We start from the raw sequence: 23,976 nt of genomic DNA, 5'->3' as shown, positions 1-23,976 counted from the left end.
TTCGCACCTGTATCTTGGAGCCTGACGGGGTCCAAAAAAGGCTCCCTGCCCCATCTGATGAGACCAGTACTATAGATAACGCTTAACAGTTACACATCTTGCAACGGAGGTTCAAGTTCCACCTCTAGAATGGGGGTTCATGGTTGGTTGTCTGTATGGATGATGGACAACATTGGGGAAGATGGATTAGTGTGATGCATGCGACTGCATGGCACAAGCACACGGAAAAAAATCGCATTAAGAGTGGATCATAGCGGTTGCTTGGTGATAGGCCATTGTTACCAACGTTTTTGTATTGGGTAGCATGACATTTGACTCATTAAAGGGATGCACCTTTTTTCTTTTGCCCCAGTAAGATGGTGCACATAGGCTAGATCGGTCATAACTGCTTGACAAACAAGACAGTTTCACATTTTTATCCCATTTCCACCTAATACCATGACTATAGATCCTGAACAATGTAGAGGATATTTAAGCAGGTCCTTCTTCAAGACTTGTTTTTTCAAGGCCTTTGTATCTGACAAGGAAGCAAAGTGTTATATTTCAAGTCTCCCTTTCTTCCAATCCTTGCTAGAATTTAAGCATAGGAGAACAGGGTGGTCTTAAGTTTTTGGGGAGGTCTGAAAGATTGGCTTTTATTGGAGCATGTGCTACTTATTCTTTCAAGTAAGATCAATGGAATGGGTAACAGAGATAGTCAAGGTTATCTTTAATATATATATGTATATTTTTTTATGTATGTTTTTTTTCCCCCATTCATGATAGCACCCTTTCACGGGACTGGAAACCAACTTATAAAAATTGGAGCACCGCTTCCTTCGGGTTTCCTTTCTCCCCAGACAGGGGGACTGAAAGCAGCTTTCTTGAATCTCCAGAAACAGAACAGCTCAGAATGCTTCATTGCTGGGACATTCTTCAGCTCACTTACTTATCCACAGGATCCCCTCAAGTACAAGTCTCCCAGGAGCCACTGGCCAGCCTACTGGAGTAGTACATCTGTCAGACCCCTACACATGGTCCTAAGGCAAGCTCAAGGTGGAGAAAAAAACAACCTGTAAAGCAGAAGGTTCCCTGTTGTTAATCTGCAGTACCTTGTGGCCAGGTGCTGCAGTGCATAGTGGTCCTCTCCCTCTTTGTGATGTCAGCCAGCTCGATTAGCTTTAGGTTGGAAAACCATTCATAGTAACAGATACTAAGAGTGGCTTTACTCAGAAGGACTATCATCTGAATAACCGCTCAAAAGAGAGAATGCAAACGATAGGTGTTCTGTGTAAACACGGCCACCAAAATATAGTGTCTCGTCATTCAAAAGTCATCTGAGGGAAAGTCACAGGTGTTTGTATTTGAATGACTTTCAAACAAACTTGCATGGAGATCCCCCTATGAATGAGGTCTTGGCGAACAACTCTTGAGCAATAAGCACTCTGTACATAAAAGCACTCAAACAACTGTTATTCGTACTCTTCAGCGACTTTCTGAAAGTTAGCAGCCCAGTGTAAAGGTACCTTACGTGTGCACATAGTATAAAGTCGGCTGCTATGGGGTCTTGAAGAGAGCATGGCCCACCTCTGGTTGGTGCCATCCTCTTTGCTGTTGGGTGGGCAGTGACATTTTTCTGGATACCAGTGAGAAGCTAAGACTGAAAATAGTTATTACATCATGGTCCTGGCTCATTTTTGGCCAGTAGTCTTACCAACTGTCAATGTATTTGCTGCCAAAGAGCAAAGAGATAACAATTGTACAAGAAGCCAACATTTTTAGCTCTATAGACATTGAAGCCGAGATGTTTTTGTCTCAACTTGTGCACCATTATTTCTATTTTACACTTTTTTTCTGTACATGACAACAGAACTGATGAATCTTTTACAAGAAACAATTTCTTTCAATATATTATATAAACTGCAGTATTGGAAACATACAATGAGCATGGACAACAAATGGAAACCTAATGAGACACAAAACACATTTTTGTAAAGTTGTTGGTGGTACAGCCTCAGATCCTTCTTGTACGAGACAGGGTTTGTTCTTTGAAGCCCGATGGTGCTATAACTTCTATACTACACCTCATATCTAGCTATAGATGCAAGGAAATGAGTATATGATCCAGTGGAAGTTATTGTTATCTAAGACATGTTCCATACATGGTTGCTATGGTCCAGATAGGTATCTGTGGATGGACTGTGCTCTTGTGTAGCACCAACCAAATCAGCATATCGTCCAATATTTGCATGGCCATGAAATCTGTGAGTATAGTTAGTCTAAAGTCGAGGTTTGCAGATACTGACACTTTTAGGTTCTTGAGAAGCTGCTGTGTGGTGTCCACATATGTAAGGTTTGAGCTCTTGGATGCGGAACAGTCACATCTTGGCCTCCAGCATTTCTAAGAAAAGTTTGTGCATGGGAATCCTCCCCTCCAGCCTGATCTGGCAAAAGGTGCGAACAGCTTCATTTGCGGTCTGACGTAGTAGTGGCAAAGTCATAAGAAGTTTGCCAGATCGGTGGGGATCCTCAGCATGATGTTCCCTCTCGTAGTCCTGTAGGGCCTCGTGTAGACGGTCTTGAAGGTTTAGAACAGACTCCACATTCTCAATGCTGCTAGAATCTGAATAAGAGAAAGATGATCAGCTTGGAAAGAACTTTTTTGAAGAAGAATCATCATCACAGATCAGTTTGTCAGTATTGGGTCTCTACCTGTTTGCTACATTACTACAGTCTACAAGATGGCTGAAAATATGGCCATATACACAGAGCAGAGAACATGAGAAAATAAACTAAAGCAATAAATGGACGTTAACTAACAGAATGGTATTTAAGAAGGAGAAATGCAAGGTCCTACATCTGGGCAAGAAAAAAGAAAAAAACACGTACAGAATAGGAGGAATGGAGTTAAGCAGCAGCACCTGTGAAAAAGACTTGGGTATACTAAAGCTGGGTTCACACGGGACAGATTTGCTGCAGAATTTCCGTGCGGATTGTCTGCATGGAAATTCCGCACACGGCTCCTAATTCTGGGATTAGCCAGCAAAGTGGATTAGATTTTGCAAAAACGCTGCGGCCGATCTGTTGCAGACAAACGGTGTGGCAATTAAATACCCAGCATGTCAATTCTTTTTTTTTTTTTCTGCAGCAGTCTCTCTCCTCTCTATGGGGAGAGATGGCCGTGGCGGAAATGCAGGCGGCGAAGCCGCTCCAAAATCTGCAGCTGCTGTTTTGCAGCCGTTTTTAAGGTGTGGCCAATCCTCGAAAATTGTGCTGGAAATCCGACCTGTAAGAACCCAGCCTAATAGATCACAGACAACATTTGTCAACAATGTGATGCAGCAGCAAAAAAAGAAAACACAATTCTGGGATGTATTAAGAGAAGCGTAGAGTCTAGATCACATTAGGTAATTATCCCCCTCTACTCTTCCTTGGTCAGACCCCATCTCGAATACTGTGTCCTGTTCTGGGCACCCCAATCCAAAAATGACATGGACAAACTAGAGCAAGTGCAGAGAAGAGTTACCAGGATGGTGAACAGTCTGCAAATCATGTCCTATGAGGAACGGTTAAAGGATCTGGGAATGTTTAGCTTGCAAAAAAGAAGGCTGAGAGGAGACTTAATAACAGTCTACAAGTATCTGAAGGGTTGTCAGTGCAGAGGGATCAGCCCTATACTCATTTGCACAAGGAAAGACTAGAAGCAATGGGATGAAACTGAAAGGGAAGAGACACAGATTAGATATTAGAGAGAACTTTCTGACAGTGAGGGTGATCAATGAGTGGAACAGGTTACCAAAGGAGGTGGTGAGTTCTCCTTCAATGGAAGTGATCAAACAAAGGCTGGACAGACATCTGTCTGGGATGATTTAGTGATCCTGCAATGAGCAGGGGGGTTGGACTAGATGACCCTGGAGGTCCCTTCCAACTCTACCATTCTATGATTACTATTAAGCTTGAGGATTACTTTTACGATTGGAATTTCCCTGTGTGGAAATTAGACCTGTCACCCTGAAATCAATGGGAAACACTCACCGAACCTCCTACACGCATAAAAAAAGTGGCGGAGGATTGCAATTTCACTGAAGTGATGCAAGACCTTTTTACATGAAAAATGCCTCGCATCCGCGGCTAAAACATACGTTTACAAGTGCGATATCTGGCTGGGTTCCTCAGCTCAATATCGCACTGGCTCGTCTGAATGTAGTCTTTCTTTGATGAACACGCGACGCATGGTCAAGCAAAATTGCAGGTGAATACAACACTGGTGCTCAAATTAACGTGTCTAAACACATAAGTATACGTTCCTTAGCTTGAATGGGATATAACAGCAGAAGACCAGTTCCAGGGCCATTGCTGTTCCACTTTTTACGTTCCAAGAGCCATAAGATTTTTACATTTTTTTGTAGATCTAGCCATGAGGCTTTCTTGTATCTTCCAATGGTACCACTTTGGGGTACAAACAGTGTATAGTTAACCTATATTAACTTTTTTGGAGCGGATAGGAAAAATACATTTTGCCTTATTTTTTATTTTTATTTTTTTTAACAGCGTTCACCATATGGTATAAATGAAATGCTACTTTTCATTCTGTGGGTCAATATGATTACAGCACTGTTACATTTAAATAGTTTTTTCTACGATAAAAACCACTTTAAAAAATTTGTATTTGCATCACCGCATTCAGATCCATAATATTTTACATTTTTCACCCCCTCCGGCTTGGGATTCAGCTGGGAGGAGGACAGGGGATTGTTGGAAGGGGCGCTTGCCAGCATCGGTTAGAAACCCCGCTACCCTGCAAGGAAGTGGCAGGGAGCACAGCAGGTGCAATTTTGTTGGAGCCTTGTGTAAGGCTGCAGATAGGGTATCTGCTCCTTAGTGATAAGGGCGGTGGGGTAGCTAGCATGTAACTACCCAGAAGAACTGCCCCACGTTAGAGAATAAATAAGGCTCGGCCCACCGTACGAAGATTCTCTTAACTTCTATCACCATATATATAGAATGCTAGCTGCACACAGCAGTGCAGGGTAATACAGCTACTGTGAAGTGCAGTGTGTGAAGGCTGCAGAGTACATGGCAGCAGCTGTTGGGAGCTGTGGTCTAAGCACTGCCCTTTTTCTGAAAGAGCAGTGCAGAAAAAAAAAAAAAAAAAAGACTAAAAAGTGCTCTGATGACCGAAGGCTGAAATTGAGGATGGCGAAAGAGCCCGATGACAAATGGCTGAATGGAGATGGCTCAAGGGCCTGATAACCTAGGGGCCAAAAAGTACAGAAACAAGCCGCATGGAAGAAGATGGGAGACTCCCTTCCTGCAGGGGACTCAATCGCTGAAGAAGCAGACAATGCCATGACCGGGATTTGACAACACTGCGGTATATCCAGATGCCATAAAGCTAGTCCAATAACATTTTAATGTGCACACACAGAGACTATGACAAACAAGTACAGACTAGGGGAGTATCTTCCAAAAGGGGCTGTAGTTAGTTGAGAATCATGAATATAGTTTGGGGTTTATGGTTAATATGTGATGTGTACAACATTGTGCAATGTACAGATACATGGCTCCAATGGGGCTTTAGTCTGACTTTCTATGTGTAGTAAAGTTGTAACAGTCAGGTGACATGCTGCCGCCAGAACATATAAATTACATTTGGTGACTGTTGCTCCAAGGACACAATAGTATCCAATGTTATGATATGCAACATTTAAGTAGTCAAAACCTTCTATAGAGTGAGTTATAAGTAAAGTTATTTTTGTAAATATGCTACCTCTGCCTGTCAGCGCCGCGCCATAGTACCACCACCCACCTGCTTCCATAGGATAAATGACATTTGCATTTACCCTCCCTCCACGTTTCATTTCCTATTACCCTTTCATTATTTGTTACTTAATCTTTTACACCCACTTTTCTTGTAATAAGTAGGAGGGGACAGCTGAGCGATCTATGAGGAATTCACTAATCAATGCGGTTGATGGATTATTTCATTAGGAGATGATTAGTCTTGTAGTTGTACATTTGGTAATCACCCCTGCAGTAAGACAATCGTACAGCTGCAACACAGATGACCATTGGCCGCACCCTGATTTCTCCAGTGTACATTTACCTTATATTAATATGTCCGATATATTTGTACAAATACTGTTCATTGATTATGTTACGGATTATTAAAAGGTACATCAGTATTCACCATATAGTAGGACATTGTGTTATCTCCAATTCTTTAATATACTTCCTATAGCAGAATAGCAAAATTGTGAGAATTTCACAAATTCAGTATGGCTTCCCTGCTGCCCATCAACTGTTTTATTGTAGTCTGTTCTCCATAGAGAAACTGGAGTATGATAATAAGATCCAGAGACAACTACAGCAATCCACCATTGCTCCCTTTCTACAGCTGCTTGGTCCCCCACTGCTCTTTACTTCCTGCAGCAGTGATGACATCATCATGTGACAACTGCAGCCAATCACTAGCTCATTTTGGCTGGTAATTAGCTGCAGCGATCACATGTCCAGATTATTGTCAGTGCTGCACTGGGGGAAAAAATGGGAAATCAGGTGAGGTCATGATGTGACTCCACCCTGGATAACCCATTTTAAATAAATTGCCTGGTTTAGAAAACAGTTCTATACATCCTATTAGGGGATTCTGGCATTCAGAACCCTCATTGATTAGGTAGAGTAGGAACATATGACATACAGTAGTGTTGGAGGACTTAACGTGTTCAGGCATTACACACATAGCCCATAGTCTTCAATAAGAACTGTGTAATGCTTCATTTTCCCTATGGAGATGCTGCAGTGAAACAGAACATCTACTGCCTGGTTGGGCCACAGATTACAGCCGACTGCAGGGGGTCCGAGCAGCAGAAGATCTAGTGATCAACTTATCATTGGATGACTTTGTGGATAAAAAGGGATTGTGAACAACTCCTTTAAACTTAAAATTCCTGCACATCCACTCTGTTCTTCCCGCTTGCTGCTGACCATTACATGTGCCTGCTGCAGCCAATCACTGGCTATAGAAGGTCATTGCTGTGGCCAGTGATTGGCAGCAGCAGGCACATGTCCTGGTCAGCAGCAACCAGGAAGGGCAGAGTAGTTGTGAACCAATTTTAAGTTGTGGGAAAACCTCTTTAAAGAGGATCTGTCAACTTTAACAACCTGTCCAAACTGCAGGCATCATGTCATAGAGCAGGAGGAGCTGAGCAGACTGATCTACTGTATAGTTTTATGGGAAAGATTCAGTATAACTTGTATTTTATTCATTGAGATCTCTGCTCATTCTGAGCTGAACAGTCCATTGGGCGGAGCTATCAGTGATTGACAGCCTTCCCTGTATGTACAGTCATACACAGCTGTCAATCACTGATAGGACCGCCCATTGGATTGTTTAGCTCAGAATGAGTAAAACAAGAGTTATACTGAATCTTTCCCCATTAAACACTATATCAGTCTGCTTGGCTCCTCCAGCTATAGAACATCATGCCTGCAGTTTGGACAACATGTTGGAGCTGACAGGTTCCCTTTAAGGATCTTGCAAGTAATATAATTATTCAGTAGGGTGGACATGCACTGATTGGACAGTATCAAAGTATAAAGAAACACACCCCTTTGACAAGGGGGATGGTAACATCCAGCTGTCAATTTATTCATGCATTTCCAGGAGGAAGAACAGAGGAACTGCATAACACGAAGTTCTAAGCAAAGATGCTCCAGAATTACCAGAGTAGTAGTTTTATGGGGAATGCGAATATTTGTTGAAACAATCATGTCAGAAGAGCAGAGAGCGCCTCAGTGAGATCTGAGCACCCATTTATTAAAGACATTTCCAGTAACTAAAGCTCAGGGCCGTTCACACCTGTGGTTAGGGCTTCAGTCATAATACTGTTTCTCTGTTCTCTTTTTTGAGCAGAAAAATGGAATTAACACAGAAATACACGTTTTAACTTTCGTTTTGCTTCCGCTCCGTTTTGTTACAGAAAAAATAGCCCTGCAGACTGGGCCATTTGTACCTGGGGAAAAATGGACACCTAACCGGATGGAGGCAAAATGAAAGTGTTCCATTTACTTTTTAAAATTTTTAAAAAAATTCTCTTGAAATCAAAACCATTTATTTCCATATGAATTCTGCTTTTCTGCTCCAAAAACGGAACAGATAAACGAAATTGTGATTGAAGCCCTAAACGCAGGTGTGAATAGGCTCTTAATCTTTCATGAAAGGTTCTGCAACTTTAGAATATACTTTGTTTCAATTCATCACTATTTTTAAGATCTCTGTTTGCTGCCAGTAAATGGAAACATTGTTACATTTAGAGGCTGAAAAACAGATTTTGTTTTCTGCAGCTGCATCCAGGCTAAACAATCCTCTGAGATGAGCCATCTGGATGACTGAAACCACCTGCGCAAATACATTCTAGCAAAAGATCAAGCCGTGAGGGCGCCTTCACACTTGCGAGAAAATCACACATTTTTTTTAAACGATGCAAGAGTGAGTGAAAATACAAAGTAATGAAACCAATGATTTTCAATGGTTTCATTCCCATTTGCGATGTTTTCACTCATGCAATGTGGAGTTAAAAAAAATAAAAATCGCAGCGTGTCCATCATTCTGCGTTTTGCAATTTTTTTTTTTTTTTTTTAAATCTCCCATGTTTCCTATAGGAGCCTCTTTTTATCACATCGCAAAGCATGAACTTACAATTTTCGTGCAATGCGATTTTATCATTAGAAACGCCTATTGTCTATCGCAAGAAAAACGCGCAAGAAAACCACAAGCAGAAGCGATGTTTTTACAAGAAAAAGCTTCGCTGACATTCAGATATCTTGTGAGCAAAGTTGCAATCGCCAGTGTGAAGGAGCCCTGAGAGTGATTAGTACTTATGAATTAGTCAGCTCACAGAGCATTGCTTAGGGTGCCTTTACACGGGACAATCATATCACCTGAAGAGTTGCTCAGAATAGTTGCTAACGAGTATGAATGACTGCTGTTCGAGAGCTTTTACACAAAGTGATGATTATTCATCTAGGAGGCGTGAGGTTCTGTGGTTGCTGTGTACTTGAAATTTCAACCCCTTCCCATCGCACGCTCATCGATTGCCAAGTCCATTGAACACACATAAGATACGTGCGAGCGGTCTTCAAGTGGAAAGCAGTACACTCACTGCTGTGGTCTATCTTCAAAGACCATAGCCAACCAGGGACCGTAGCAGAAAGTGTTCTTTTAGAGACCAGCAGGGACTGTTCAGTCGAGGATCACTTGCACGTACTTATATGTTTTTGGGAACCAATGAGAGCTGAGTGAAAGCCAACCGCCATTCGGTTGGAGGCGCTCGCCAAACAAGCGCTCACCTCCCTGCAAAGTTGTTGGCTAGTTAAACGGTTACCTGTTTACACCAGACGATATAATTAATTAACCAGCGACTATTTTTAGGTGAGCTGAAACAAAATCAACAGGGTGATAAGCCAGAATTCGTTCACTAGTCGGTGGTTGTGTTTAGATGGAGCAACTGTCGCTTACATTCTCTATATTGAGCGACTCTTCGGTTGATGGTTGTCCCAAGTAAAGCTAGATTGTATAGAGTTGTGGTAAACTGTCTGTAATTAGTCTGTGTTGGTTTTAATTAAACAGCGATGTTTGGGTTCACTGAAAAGAGAGATCTTGAAAACAACTGCAACTAGCTGCGAAATGTATTCGCTTTATATAGGTGGATGGTAAGATACAATTGCTACAAGTGTTCCATCATGTAAGGAAAGGGTTAATGTAACAGGGCACTTAGGCGCTCATGAGTAGGACATCTGTACATCGGGCTGCTGACAGAATCCATTCTGTATCCCGCTCAGATCATTATGACTACAAACTGAAATCCAAAGCTACAGAAAAAGTGTTTGTAGCCAAATAAAGCAACTGACACAAATCCAAATTAAGCAAATCCATTTGCTGCATGGATCGCTCCAGGCTTCAAAGCATTTGCTTACTCTGCGAGGAGCAAGCCCCCCCTTCCTGCCCTCCTTTGTTCCGATCCATCCCACACACAAAACACCTCGGGACATTATTGATTCGCCATGCCAGACTCCAAGAGGCGGCCATCGATAACATAGCGCTGTCTATTTGTAAGAGCCTGTGACAGCTGTCAGTGGGATCATCTCATGACTCAGGTCTCACAGATCACCGAAGGACTGTATGGGAATAGTAAGAGAAGTTCTTAGGAGCCAGGATGCCGGAGCAGTGGGCACAAAAACCTCCAGAGAGGCTTGTGCACCAACCACGGCTGCCGGATGAGAAGAATAAAAAAATGTTGATCGAAATGGAAATACCCATTTGGTTTGCAGAAATGGGAATCCTTTTTGAGCATAATCAGGAAAAAGTCCTCCGCTTCATGGCCCTACTCTATTAGCCAGAGTACAGATCTGCTACGAAGAGCTGCTCTGGGAGGATTCTGCGCCATCATGTATTACACAATACGTTCTGTGTAAAAGGGCTTCAAGTAATAAAACTACTGCTATGAGGGACTAAGGTCACCAGTTCTGGGTTATACAGAGCCATAATAGGGTGCTAATGTGGTCTTTTGGTGGTCCCCATACCTCTGTGGGATACTCATTCTCAGGATCGGTGGGGGTCCCCGTGGTCAGAACTACTAAGCTAGTTGCTTCCTATCCTGCAGATAGGGAATAATTTCTTTTACTTAAACAGCCCCTTTAAAGAGGTTCTCCAGGACTTTTACTGTTGATGACCTAGTCTCGGGCTTCGTCATCTATAGTTGATCAGTGGGCTCCTCCGTTCGTGATCAATTTAGTGGCAGCTGTGGCTGTAGTACCAAACTGAGCCACTATAATGTTGACAGTGCTGTCTGCACTTACAATGAGACCAGCAATCCGCTGATTGGCAGGGATCCCAAACAGTAGACCCCACCAGTCAACTACTGATGACCTATCCTGAGGATTGGTCAACAATACTAAATGTCCCAGAGAACCCCTTTAAGTGGACCTGGCAAATACCACCACACACCTATCCACCTGGAACAGGAAAACCTGGTGCTTGTTTTCTCTCTCTCTTTTCTGTGATATTTGGATTAAATCCCCGTACCCTTGTTTGTAGGATCTGTTTAGAGAGCATCCCTGGACATGTTCTCACCACCCATTGAAATAAGAAATGCACCCAACCTGGTCCCTCACTGCAGGGGCCCCATAGCAGTCCCATGGTACATATTCCCTTTGTGCCATGCTCTGTAGGATGCAACATGAGTGGGAGAATTACCAAACAGGAGTCTATGGAGACTGAAAAATTGCAGCTATGAAATTCCTTGCAATGACGACTGGTTGCAAAACAGTTATTGCTTTGGTACCCAAGTGGAACCCCATACAGCATTTCACAAGTGCAGTATGCACTTCCATACAGCAGTAGGTCTTTCATACAGTTATGTGCACAGGCCTCACTTTGCTCACGTTTTTAGAAACCTCCCCATTGTCTTGTGTCATGTATCGGCCCTGGCAGATGAGTGATGAATACCTGAGTTAGCGAGGGCCATGGCCTTCAGGGTGACAAATTCTTCCTTGTCCAGCTTTGTCTTTCGATATTTCCTGACTAGCTGAAGCAGAACTGAATGGAGATTCAGAAGCCCTGAACTTCGACACTGTTCCCTGCCCAACAAGAAGTTCTCTGCCACCGCCAGCTCGTCATTCATCTGTAATGAGCGATAGACTATGCCCAGGACCAGGACCTCCATCCATGCACTCTGCAATAGTGCCATCTGATCCACCAGGGAGAGGACTGAAAAACCTAAGAGGTACAGTTAGACTTAGACATTGTGTGTTACATTGATACATGATGTGTAAGAGCATTGCTATATCATGTTAACAGCATTTTTTAACATCCCATTAATAAGTACACTACCCTACCAAAAATAATTGGACACTTGAGCAAAGAGGAAACGTAGTAGGTCAATACTTATTGGGGGCTCCTTTGGCCCTACTGACCTCAGATACTCTATGGCATACTTTCTACTACACTTCAACTAGTATTTCCCACCGTTTATCCTGCAAACATCTGATGAATTCTCTCAAAGATGATGTTCATATTTTCTGACCAGACGTCCAGTTCATTCCAAAGATGTTCAGTAGGGTTCAGGTTGGGACTCTGTGCAGCCAGTCCAATAGTGGAACATCCATATCCTCAAACCAACATAATACAGCAATGGAATAGTGACACGGTGCGTTGTATTATTGGAAATATTGCTGACCATTCCCAGAGTATTACCACATTGTTGGCAGCACATTATTGTCTGAAATACCAAGGTCCACCTCTGTGTTCATGGTTCTTTCTTCTACAACTAACAGACCGAGACCATGCCACATAACACATCCGCAGACCATAACAGGACCTCTGCTGTTCATAACTGTTGACACAACACAAGGCCTTCCCCAGGCATCTTCCAAACCCATCCGATTTGAAGATGGAGTTGCATGATTTATTCTTCCATTGCTCAACTGTCCAATGACAATGCTTCTTGCACCATTACAGATGAGCCGATGCATTGCAGATGGTTTGTATGCAATGGTGTAACCTGTCTGCCTAATAGCATGCAGGTCCCAACACAAATGATGGCTGACACCTCCAAGGTTCTGCATCTGATGTAGCATGGTATAGGAAATGTGACTTGCTAATTGGACACAATCCATTCTACTGATAGGGGGGTCCAAATACTTTTGGTAGGATAGTGTACCATTGGTCACAGTGGTAATACAACTCATGTGGCTTTCTTGAGACACAATCGTTAATTAGCTGATCACATCTTTTGTGCAGCCCAAAAAGTCATTGTTGTCAACAGCACATCGCCCATGAGAAATATGCTGCCAACGATCGGGAAACTGTATGGGAGACAAACATTCTTAAGTACCATAGTTCAAGCCTCATACATTCTGAAGTGTCTCATGTGAAGACCAGGTAAACGAGTGCCGATCTCGTTGATTGGCTCTAGTTATACAGCTCATGTTGAGCCATGTAAAAGGACCTTTAAGTGGGGTTCAATAAGACGTGACATATATAATTGTGTATTTGCAGTAACACATTATAGGGGGCACTGAGATCCAGTGGGTGTATGGACACGTATTTTTCAGGCAATGCTCCATGGGAAAAAGTGTGCAAATTAACTCTGGTAAGGAAACCAGAGAAAACTCCCAAAAAGAAAGACCAACCCAACTATACCCAGACAATTTTAACTGCATCTAAAGCATTTAATGCAACCAACTAGTACCCTGCTCTGTATGAAGGAACGTCAGGAATCCCGAAACACTGCGTCTGGAGATGGGTCACTCGTTCTTCTGGAGGAGCCTCTGCTTTGGCTGATGTGAGCTAATTTGCTTTAAACAGGTTTATATCTGTGATGGGCAGCAGATTCCGCCTTTCCCAGTAACCTTCACTGCAATCTGGGTGCATTTTGTTTCGAGTATCAGCCTGAACCTCCTGCCCTGTCACGCACTCTCCTTCCTTTCAATTAGCTCCTCTTTGTGGTGTCAGCCTCCATTACCCGTCTCTTTCACACTACGGCAATACAATTGTTTCTTTATATATTGAGTGCTCCATTTAATTGGGAAATATTGGAGATTGCTATCACTGGAGGAGGGGGCTCCGCCTTGTCACAATTGGAGAAGGGACCCTGAATACCATTAATTTGGAGATGATAATCTGTGTCCTTCTTGCAGCCACTCAATAGATGCCGGGGACGATAGCACAGAACCCAACTTGGAGGAGAGTCGGAGGCTGCCACAAAATGTCTTGGTTATCAGATGCTTTTTAAGGCCAAGTGTTCTGAATGCAGCCGGGCAAATAATTATCATAAGAGATTAGAGTTTTACTTGCAAAGCTAAAATTATTCTTCAAAAAGGTTGGTTTGTGGCTGCCCATAAAATACTGTAAAATAATGTCTTGTCTTTTAATTCCTTACCTCAAGCAAAGTCTAAGGCCATATTGAGTGCATATTCTTTACTGACTGGATACGGACAGCACACAGACTCATCGAAGTAAAGTGGTGTATTGAAACGTGCTTTTTTTACGCAGACCATTGCGTAAAAAGAACCACAGCATATCAGATTTTGGACCGTATTTGCGGACTAAAATTGCCCATTAAAGTCTATGGGTGCATAAAACATGCAGCGAGCACGCACTGGCATCTGTGCTTACTGCAGATTTGTTTACGCACCATTTTTTGTGGGTTGTGACAAAACTAAAATCATTTGAGTGTTTCCTATTGTTTTCAATGGGTAAACCTCACATTGATTACACTCGCGTGCACGTCGTGCAATCCTGTGCCAGCCCCATGGAAAACAATGGGTGATGCGAGGTGTTCTGAGGGAACGCCCAAAGATAAGACATGCTGCAATTTTTTTCCCATGCCGTGATGCGGGAAAGAAAAGACATTGCTCATGTGTATGGCCTCATTCAAATGAATAGGTTCATATTCGTGCATCTCCACAAATCTCGTCTGATTTTCTCGGCCGTGTGAAAGTGGCCTAACTGATTTCATGCTGCATGCGGTTTTCTTGTGCGTTTTCTTTACGTCTGTGTGATATCCACATATCGGCTATTTTGTTCTTTTGAAAAACAAAGGCAAGAAGGCCCAATTCATATCCCTTTTTACACCATTTCTTGACAACATGTGTAAAAAAAAAACACAGTGAACACCCATGTAACATCAGAGATCACTGTGTTTTTTTACATTTGCATAGACTGTCTGGGGTGATTTTAGGCCGTGAACCGTAATAGGACATGCTGCGATTAATTGTTTTTTGGGTTTTTTACACAGACCATGAGTCCACGTAAAAAACCTGCACGTCTGAACAGACACATTTATTTTAAAGGGTCCGTGTGCTGTCCGTATTGAGTCAGTAACAAATATGGACTAGACAAACGCCCGTGTGAATGAGCCCTTAAAGTGACAATCCACATTAAAAGGTTATATTAGGGAATTGCATCATTAACATTCCACAATATGTCTTAATGGATAACTTTGTCAGCCTTGGGGAATTAATCAGAGAAAAGGAGAGAAGTGCAAATATTTCTGCACCAAATATGCTGCCTGTGACTATGGCCTGAGGCAGCTTTCACACGGGATTTAAATGTTGCAGAATTTCCGTGGTGGAATTTGCTGCAGAAACTCAGCAGCATTTCCCATACAAGCCGTGTGGACAAGAGGCTTTAAATCTCATCCACTTGGAGCGAAATCCGCAACGTATTTGAAATAAGCAGATTCTAAATCCGCAACACATCAATTTTTGCGTATTTTGATAGAAGATAATCATTTAGATTGCAAAGGTTGAAACCCACAGCAAATCCACAAAAATCACGTAGATTTGGACCTTGCAGATAATCTGCTTTTTCATTGCCGATTTTCTATTGTGGAGAGTCGGCAGTGAATATGCCCCATGTGAAGTTATCCTTAGTCATAAGTGCACTTTGATGATACCAATAAGGCAATTGAAGGCACTTTGAATTTCCTGCGGCTGCCTAAGGGCTCATTGAGACAGCAGTATTTTGGGGCCGGTGCTGTCCGTGTATCCACAGATAGCCCACGGTCCCCTAATAGCCTGTTAGGTTTATCGCATGGGCAATTTTGTTTACATGGCGGACCAAAGAAATATCACTGCCTGTCCTTTTCTTGTCTGGTTTTATGGACAACAATAGCACATGCAATATGTAGGGTGTCCATGTGCTGTCCAATGTAAGTTGTCCCCAAATTTCCTGGGCACAACCAATTATAGCCTTAGAACACATGGTCTTGGATCATAGATTGAAATTAATGCAAAAAGAAAATTCCAATGCATTTGTTTGGGGTTTGTAGAACCCACTTTCCCTTCATTGACGGCGGATTATTAGATACGATGCCTATGTCCATGCCAAAATCCGTGTCAGATCAAGAACACGTGAAAATACCTTCACAGTAAGGTGTCCTACAATTAATAGCACCAGCACTACACAGGGGTTGGAGTGATCTACTTCCACTATGTACCCTGTGTTTGGGGCGCTGATCAATCGGAGTCCCCGGCAGCGGATCTCAGCCAATCAGCTATAGATGACTTAACCTGAGGATAGGTCATCAATAAAAATTGCCTGAAAAACCCCTTAACTATGTGGGGATAGGTCAAGTTTAGGGATATTTGGCATCTACACAAATCCGTACCTGGGACATGCTTCGCCCATCCAATGGTAACAAGCAGCTCTCGGTTGATAAGCTCACACACAGTGGTCAGGGTGCGCAGATCGCTGTCTTGAAGGTCAAGATCAGGGCTGGCAAATACTTCCCCGGGCTCCACCAATACCAAGTGAGACACTACTTTGTTTGCTGTAAGGAGAGATAGGAGAATAAGGGTGTAAGCATATAGTGACAGTGTACATGACCCAACATGTACTCAATCATGTGTCCACAAAACCTACTTGTCTTCTTTCCTTGGAACGAATGGTGAGCAATGAGGTAAGAGCAGGGATCGGGAGTCTCCACCTCCACTGGACGTCTGTACTTTTGTCTACCGCCTCGCACTCGATCCAACCTCACACCTAGAACAAAAGTTTTGCATATTTAATCAGACAAATTATGTATCCACTGGCGTAACTATAGAGGATGCAGGGGATGCAGTTACACCCGGGCCCAGGACCCTTAAGTGGCCCATAAGGCCTCTCTTCTCCATATAGGGAGCCCAGTACTATGAATAAAGCATTATAGTTGGGGGCCCTGTTACAGGTTTTGCATTGGGGCCCAGAAGCTTCAAGCTACGCCTCTGCGTTTGGGCTTTAAGAGAAGTAGGGGGGCCCCAAATAAACTTTTGCACCCGGGCCCATGAGCCTTTAGCTACGCCCCTGCATGTATCTGAACTCTATAGGTGTAGTATTAAAAGACACTGCCCCCTAAAATAACCGTCACCCACAGCCCCACATCAAATTAAGTCGTCCCCTTTTATCAAAGTGCTAAAAATTGTTATTTAACCACCATATTACCATGCTGTTAAGCAGCACATGGATGTTGGGCAGAGCACTTTCCATGATATGATGCCAATTAGAACAATTTTTAAAATTTGTGAAAGTGAACCCATGTATTAAACACTGCGGTAACATGTGGAGGGTGGTACACAAATATTTCTTCACATAAATGCATATATTTTGGGCAGACAATAATTTTTGCTATAGAGCTTCATTCATTAAAGGGGTTCTGACTAGAGATGAGTGAGCACGCTCATTAAAGGTAATTTACTCGAGCGAGCCTTGCTCATCTCGAGTAACTGCCTTCTACTCCGAGCGTGCTCGGGGGGGAGGTGGGGGAGAGCGGAGGGGAGTGGGGGGGGGGGGGGGGAGAGTGTATATATGTCCTCCACTTTAGTGGCACATCTTGCTGTATAGCATTCTGCCAGAAAAGAGAGATTGGGTCAGCACTTTGTCAGTTCAACCCTAATGAGGTGATGGAGTTGTAATGACCAGTTCTCAGCAATGAAAAGTGATACATGTTGTGGTCAAAGCAAGCCGAATTACCTGCTAATGAGAGGAAATACCAAAAATAAATATAGCCACATTGTTATCAAGTATTGATGATAAGTTAATTGGAGTACACATATTTGGTATTGGGAGTGTGAGATTTTTTTTTTTTTTTTTATAAATCAGGTTTTTTTTGTAAATTTATTACACTGAAATCGAAAGAAAAATTTTAATTGCATACTATTTCTGCCCATTTTTCTCTATATAAAAACGCAAAATTAAAAGGAACTGGCCCTGTCATGGTACCATAAGAAAGCCTAATCGTTGCCATAAACAACTAGGCATCAAATAAAAAATATTAACCCTTAGAATGTGTTTTGAAAATATGAAATGCTAATGTAGACATTTTGGAATCAAAGGCTTTGGTTACAAAGGGGTTAATGACTTGACCTAAGTTAAGCCCTATAATAAAGGCCCTTTTATATGCAACTATTATCGCTAAAACAGCTGCACGTCTGAACGAACTGACGACATTTTTGCATAAAATTACACATACAAATAATGGCTTTAAATCATTTCCATTTAAGTAAACTCAGTACAAGTTGTTTGCTCAGGTGGGCATGTGTTTATGCGCAGCATTATCTGGCCAGCAGGATTCCATTATCTTCTTCTGGCATAAGTAAACAATGTACTCATTATGCATGCAAGGCAAACACAATGAGTACATTCAAGTCAGCAAGCTGCTCAAAAGACTGAACGAATTCTATTCAAATGGAATGTCTTTTGAGCAGTCGAACGATGGTTTTTATGCAGACTAAAAACCATTGCTGGACAACAATTGAACGAATGGTGCACAACTGCCCGCGTTCACATGTAACGATTATCCCTCCCTTTCAGCTGTTTGAACGAATTTTGAGGGATAATCGTTGTGTGAAAAAGGGGCTTAAGTCAACAAGAACAAATTGGTACACCATAGCCCAATTATCAAATGTCAGAATGAAGGGGTTGCAAAGAAAGATAAGGACAATGATAAAGTTCTCTTGCATGTACCTTCTTTCATCATTCCGACTTTCAGGCACTTGCGGAAGCGGCAGGCTTGACAAGACTTCCTCCGCCGCTTGGTGATTTCACAGTCATTCACCACAGGACAGCTATATTCAATGTTACCTGTGGACGAGACGAGTGCAACACTGAAGATAGAAATATACCATAGATAATCACAAATCAGACTCATGCAAGGGCTTGTCTAGGACTGGAAAAAGGGTCTGTCTTTCAACCTTTCTTATAATAGTGCCAATTCTGGGCTGTACATATAGGAAATATCTGGGCAGAGCAACATGGGTAGATGCTGAAAGCAACAATAGGGTATGAATGTGCAATATTCAACGGCAAGTAGTGTGGATATAAGTACTGCTGGCCTAGTGTCACTGGTCAACCAAGGGTCGTATTAGCATCAGGTAGTGGAAAAGAAGTGATAGAAAGAACCTACAGCACTGACACAACTTCTAGGGGGTAGGATATTCTGAAGAGGGAAATGCCGACAATTCAGAACATAAGAGAGTTTTATTCAAAACCAGTAGGTAATACATTTCAAGACAACATCCACCTCTTCGTTAGACTGCTGCACAAAAGTATTGATTTTGTGACATTAAAAAAGAATTAAAAGCAGCAAAAAAAAGTGCTGAATAAGGAAGACAATAAAAACAAAATCTGAATCAGTATCAACATTCTGATATGGTTTTTAATTATTGCTATATTTGAATTTTATGTACCCTACTATGTTCTTGTAACTGGTGTTTAGCTTTATTTGTGTTTGAAGCGGTATCCTGGGCTTTTTAAACTGATAACCTATCCCCTGGATAGGTCATCGGTAGTTCATGGATGGGGGTCCACCACTTGGGACCTCCATACATCAGCTGATTGTTCAGCTGACATCATCATGATTGGTCAGAGGAGAAAATCGGAGCGCTGCCTTTACTCCAACTGAAATCAATAAGAGTGCTGCGCTGCTTCTACACCTCCTACTCAAAACAGGACGTGATGTCCTAACCACAGTCCTGAGAAGGAAGTGTGGTTGATTTCAATGGGAGTGAAACTGATGCTCAGTCTTTCTCCTATGACCACTTATGATGATGACTAACTGGCTACTATTGCTGTGAGATAGGCGATCAGCTGATGGACAGAGGTCCAGAGGTCATCAGTAAAAAAAAGCCCAGATGCAATTGCTTAATGTATTGATTTTTATATTGTTTTTATCCTGTTTTTACTATTTTTGTTTTATATTTTTTGTTTTTAATTACTTTTGCCCAGCTATCTGATGAAGAGGTGTGTGTTGCATTGAAACACGTTACCTGTTAGTTTTGAATAAAGCTCTCTTATGTTCTGAATCCTCTTCCTCTTCTTTCCTAAATGTCCTACCACCCAGATGTTGCTCCAGTGCTATTGTTTTTTTCTGCTACCTCCTTCCCCCTTCTGGCCTGTGTCTGGTATTGCAGAGCAGCCTCATTCACTTGAATAGGATTGAGCTGCAATTCCAGACACCACCAATGAGCAACAGTGGCACTGTTGTTTTGGACAACCCTTTTAACCTTCCCTATATAATCCTAGTCCCGCTGGTGCCAGAGATGTGGAATTCCGATAGTATTTGAAACTTTTCAGGGCAGGGCTGGATTTTCCATTAGGCACAAGAGACCTGTGCCAAACGGCATCCCTTTGAGAATGGGTGACTGTTCCTCAGGTGTAGAACCATATGATAGATGTTGGTGCAGCAGTCTCCGTTCAATACTTTTATACATGGGATATACTTCTGATGGTACTTGGTCTATAATCAATACTTATCAAAATATTCATCAAATGACCTGGAGATTTTGACGTGGGTCCGTGCCACAATCCGCAGAAGATTTTCTTGTGTGGACATAGCCCTATAAGTTATAGGATTCAAGAACTCAATGGGGAGACACTCACAATACAAGTCTCTGATAAAGCTGTCTATATAGACATCTTCAATGGTGACAGTAACAGTAAGACAGATGTAAACATGGTAGAACGGCTCATCTCTCCCCTCCCTGATCTTCCCCCCTTCATCCCTTTGGGGTATCTGCAGCTTATTTAATTACAAATGAGAATAAGCAGAGAGAAAGTGGAGGAGAGGCAGAGCCCGCTGTATAACGGCGGCGTGTCCCTAGGGGGGGCCCATGTTAGGATGTGACGGGATGCTCTGCCACTCAAAGCTTACACACACTAATGAATATTGACTGCTCTCTTTTGCCTGACAGATTCCTCCTCGGGTCCATGTGTGAGGATGGAGGGGAGACCAATCCTGGGGAAATTTGGCACTACCTCCCATCAATACTTCAATTAGCCGTTGTGTCCTCAATTGCAGTAAGATATTAAGGAGTTAAGGAGTTAAAGCAGAAATTATTATGAATGAATGGACTGGACAAACGCGGTCAGGAAAGTGGACATACGTGTTTTCGTTTTCTCGACGCGTTCCTTTTTCCAGAGCAGTTTTATGTAATGTGTAATATAAATCAATGTGAAGAGCCATATTTGCATATATGATAATATATATATAGTACTGTGCAAAAGGCTTAGGCAGGTGTGGAAAAAATTGTTGCCAAGTAAGAATGTTTTCAAGAATAAAACAGTTTTTTTTTGTCAATTAACAAAGCGTAAAGTGAATGAACAAAAGAGAAATCCAAATAAAAACATTTGGTGTGACCACCCTTCGCCTTCGAAACAGCATCAATTCTTCTAGGTACACTTGTACAAAGTCAGTGATTTTGTAGGATTATAGTCGGGTGTATGCTTAACCAGTTATATCAAACAGGTGATAATGATCATATTTTCAAATGTAGGTTGAAACACAGTCATTAACAGAAACAGCTGTATAGGAGGCTTAAAACTGGGTAAGGAACAGCCAAACTCTGCTGCAAAGGTGAGGTTGTGGAAGACAGTTTCCCTTCACAGGTCATACACCATGGCAAGACTAAGCACAAGTTAGTTATACTGCATCAGCAAGGTCTTTCTCAGACCACACCTGCCTATAACTTTTGCACAGTAAAATTATATGTATGTATATGTTCTTATCAGGTCAGATACTGGCTACTGGTGTACTGTAAGAAAAGAACAGCTGCGGCACACTCAGCTACTGACAAGATATTTGTGTATGGTCCTGGAAGAGCAATACTTTGCATTGAATCCAGCTCTGGATTTATGATTAAACATATACACCATAAATGGTAGCCCATTTGCTGGCTACAGCAGCCTTTAAGAGTGGGCACCCATTCCAGGCTGGTCTTGTCCCCATCGTTTGTGATAACTTGCCCAGGGAGGGACATGATGGTCTTCACAGGTGTTACCGCTAGTAAGCAAGGAAATGGAAAATATACCCAGAAGATGGCATGAAGGCACCAGGATGTCCTGTCTTGGGTAGTTAGGAGTATGTTAGTGTCCGGCAAGGTGCTAATGTTTTAGCTTTGCTATGGTGCCCCCATGCTCTATAAACACTCTAGGTTGGGAGGGCAATGATCTTCTAATCAGAAGTAGCATCTAGCATGGGATCACAAAGGACAGATAAATAGAGGTAATAGGAACTGTAATGCTGTAGGTACAGTACATGGATTAAAAGAATGGTTTTATTGTTATAGCCCGCAGTAAATAGGGTGCTTGGTTGCGAATTAATTTTTCTTAAAGGAAAGCGGTCAGCCATTCTGAGTAGGTAAACCCTACAGCTACAGAACACTGATTCGCTCATTATGCTGTTTGTGGGCAGATTCAGCTCACTCATCTGCATATGCGTCAGTCCGCTATCACCCAGTATATATGTGAGGTTTTAGTAGTCCAGTGGATGACATAGGAAATGTCATCTATGGCACGCAAGTAGAAATAATTGAGGTTATGGAACGAACTCCAGGCAAAACAGACCATTCAGCCATGAGTAGCATGTGGCGCAGGACTAATTCTCAAGGTATACTTTCTTCAGGAACTATAACCAGATAATCTTTGGACATAGCTCTACTTCAGTGTTCTATGACTGTAGGCAGTTTTACCTGCTCAGAAATGATGGTAGGTTTCCTTTAATACATGCCTAAATTAGCATTTCCAGGGACCACTGGTTTTAAAAGGCTAGGAAATGGTTCAAGCTATGCATTGACTCCTCTGGTCTCCTGTTGACTGGCCATGTATATGGTGAGAAGCCAACCTCGATGACCACAGAGATTTCCTCTGTTCCCAGAATCCCTTCTCTGGTCTAATCCTTCTCTTTTCTATGTAGGTTGTTTGGAAATCTTCCTCTATAGCTGCATTTTCAGTCCTAGTGAAAAGTTTAGACTCAACTTTTCATTCCATGCTTTTTCATGTTTTTTATATTATAGATTCATGTTAAAGACATGGAAATTATGTGTGAACGCATATGGAATTAGGTAGTGAACAAAAAAGTGTTAAACAAACCGGAATATGTTCCATATTTTAGATTCTTCAAAGTAGACCCCTTTTGCTTTGATAACTATGCACAGTCTTGCATGCTCTTAATCAGCTTTTCGAGGTAGTCACCTGGAATGGTTTTCCAACAGTCTGAAGGAGTTACCAAAGCACTTCTTGGCTGCTTTTTCTTCACTCTGCAGTCCAACTCACCACTAATAATCTCATTGTGGTTGGGTGGTTGTAGAGGCCATGTCATCTGATGTAGCACCATCTGCTCACTTTTTCTGCATCTCTCAAAGACATGATGGCTGCAACCAGAAATCTCAAATTTTGACTCATCAGCCCATTACAGCTTTCCACCTGCCTATGGTCCATTCCTTGTGTTTCTTGGTCTTCTTCTTGTTGATATTCCTTAGTAATGGTTTCCAGGCAGCAATTGGACCATAAAGGTCTGATTCTCACATTCTCCTCTGAACAGTTGATGCCAAGACGTGTCTGGTACTTGAGCTATCTGAAGCATTTATGTGGGCTCTAATCTGAGGTGCTGGTAATTTGCTATTTCTTAGGCTGGTAACTCTAATGAGTTTATCCTCTGCAGCAGATGTAACTCTCGGTCTTTCTTTCCTGGGGGTGTCCTCATGAGCATCAGTTTCATCATAGGGTTTGATGGTTTTCATGACTGCACTTGGAGGACGCCTTCAAAGTCCTCGAAATTTTCTGGATTGACTGACCTTCATGCCTTAATGTAATGATGGTCTGTCGTTTCTTAGTTGAGTAGTTCTTGCCATGATGTGCATTAGAACAGTACTTCAATAGGGCTAAACACTGTATGGGACTGTGTAACAACCCGACCTCCGCACAGCACAACTGATGGTCTCAAACACATTAGGAGTGCGTTCACACGTCGCTAATTGGCTGCAGATTTTATTGTGGATTTTGGTACAGATCTGCATCAGATTTCACACCTTTAATTTGAATTCAATTGAAAGGGTGAAATCTGCGACAAAATCTGCAGCACATAAGAGACACATGAAAGCACCCTAAGAAGGCAAGAAGTTCCACAAATTAACTCTTGACAAAGCATACCTGTTCATTGAAAACCATTCCAGCTGACA

The 23,976-nt window shown here is 42.3% G+C and overlaps 1 protein-coding gene across 1 annotated transcript in view; it reads right to left on the bottom strand.

Moving 5' to 3' along the window:
* Positions 1-1,907: 1,907 nt before the first annotated feature.
* LOC136579766 (estrogen-related receptor gamma-like) overlaps positions 1,908-23,976 on the bottom strand; it is a 34,970-nt gene continuing 12,901 nt past the window's right edge. The window contains exons 3-7 of the mRNA XM_066579832.1: positions 18,488-18,604; positions 16,409-16,528; positions 16,155-16,316; positions 11,489-11,758; positions 1,908-2,602 (exon numbers count right to left, since the gene is read on the bottom strand). Of these exons, the coding sequence (XP_066435929.1) occupies positions 2,358-2,602; positions 11,489-11,758; positions 16,155-16,316; positions 16,409-16,528; positions 18,488-18,604 (914 nt within the window). The 3' untranslated portion in view covers positions 1,908-2,357. The remainder of the gene's footprint in view (positions 2,603-11,488; positions 11,759-16,154; positions 16,317-16,408; positions 16,529-18,487; positions 18,605-23,976) is intronic.

Source organism: Eleutherodactylus coqui, chromosome 10 (assembly GCF_035609145.1).
Source record: "Eleutherodactylus coqui strain aEleCoq1 chromosome 10, aEleCoq1.hap1, whole genome shotgun sequence".
In the NCBI taxonomy this organism is placed as follows: domain Eukaryota; kingdom Metazoa; phylum Chordata; class Amphibia; order Anura; family Eleutherodactylidae; genus Eleutherodactylus; species Eleutherodactylus coqui.
The sequence above is the reverse complement of the archived record's forward strand: the minus strand, read 5'-3'. Positions and strand labels throughout refer to the sequence as shown.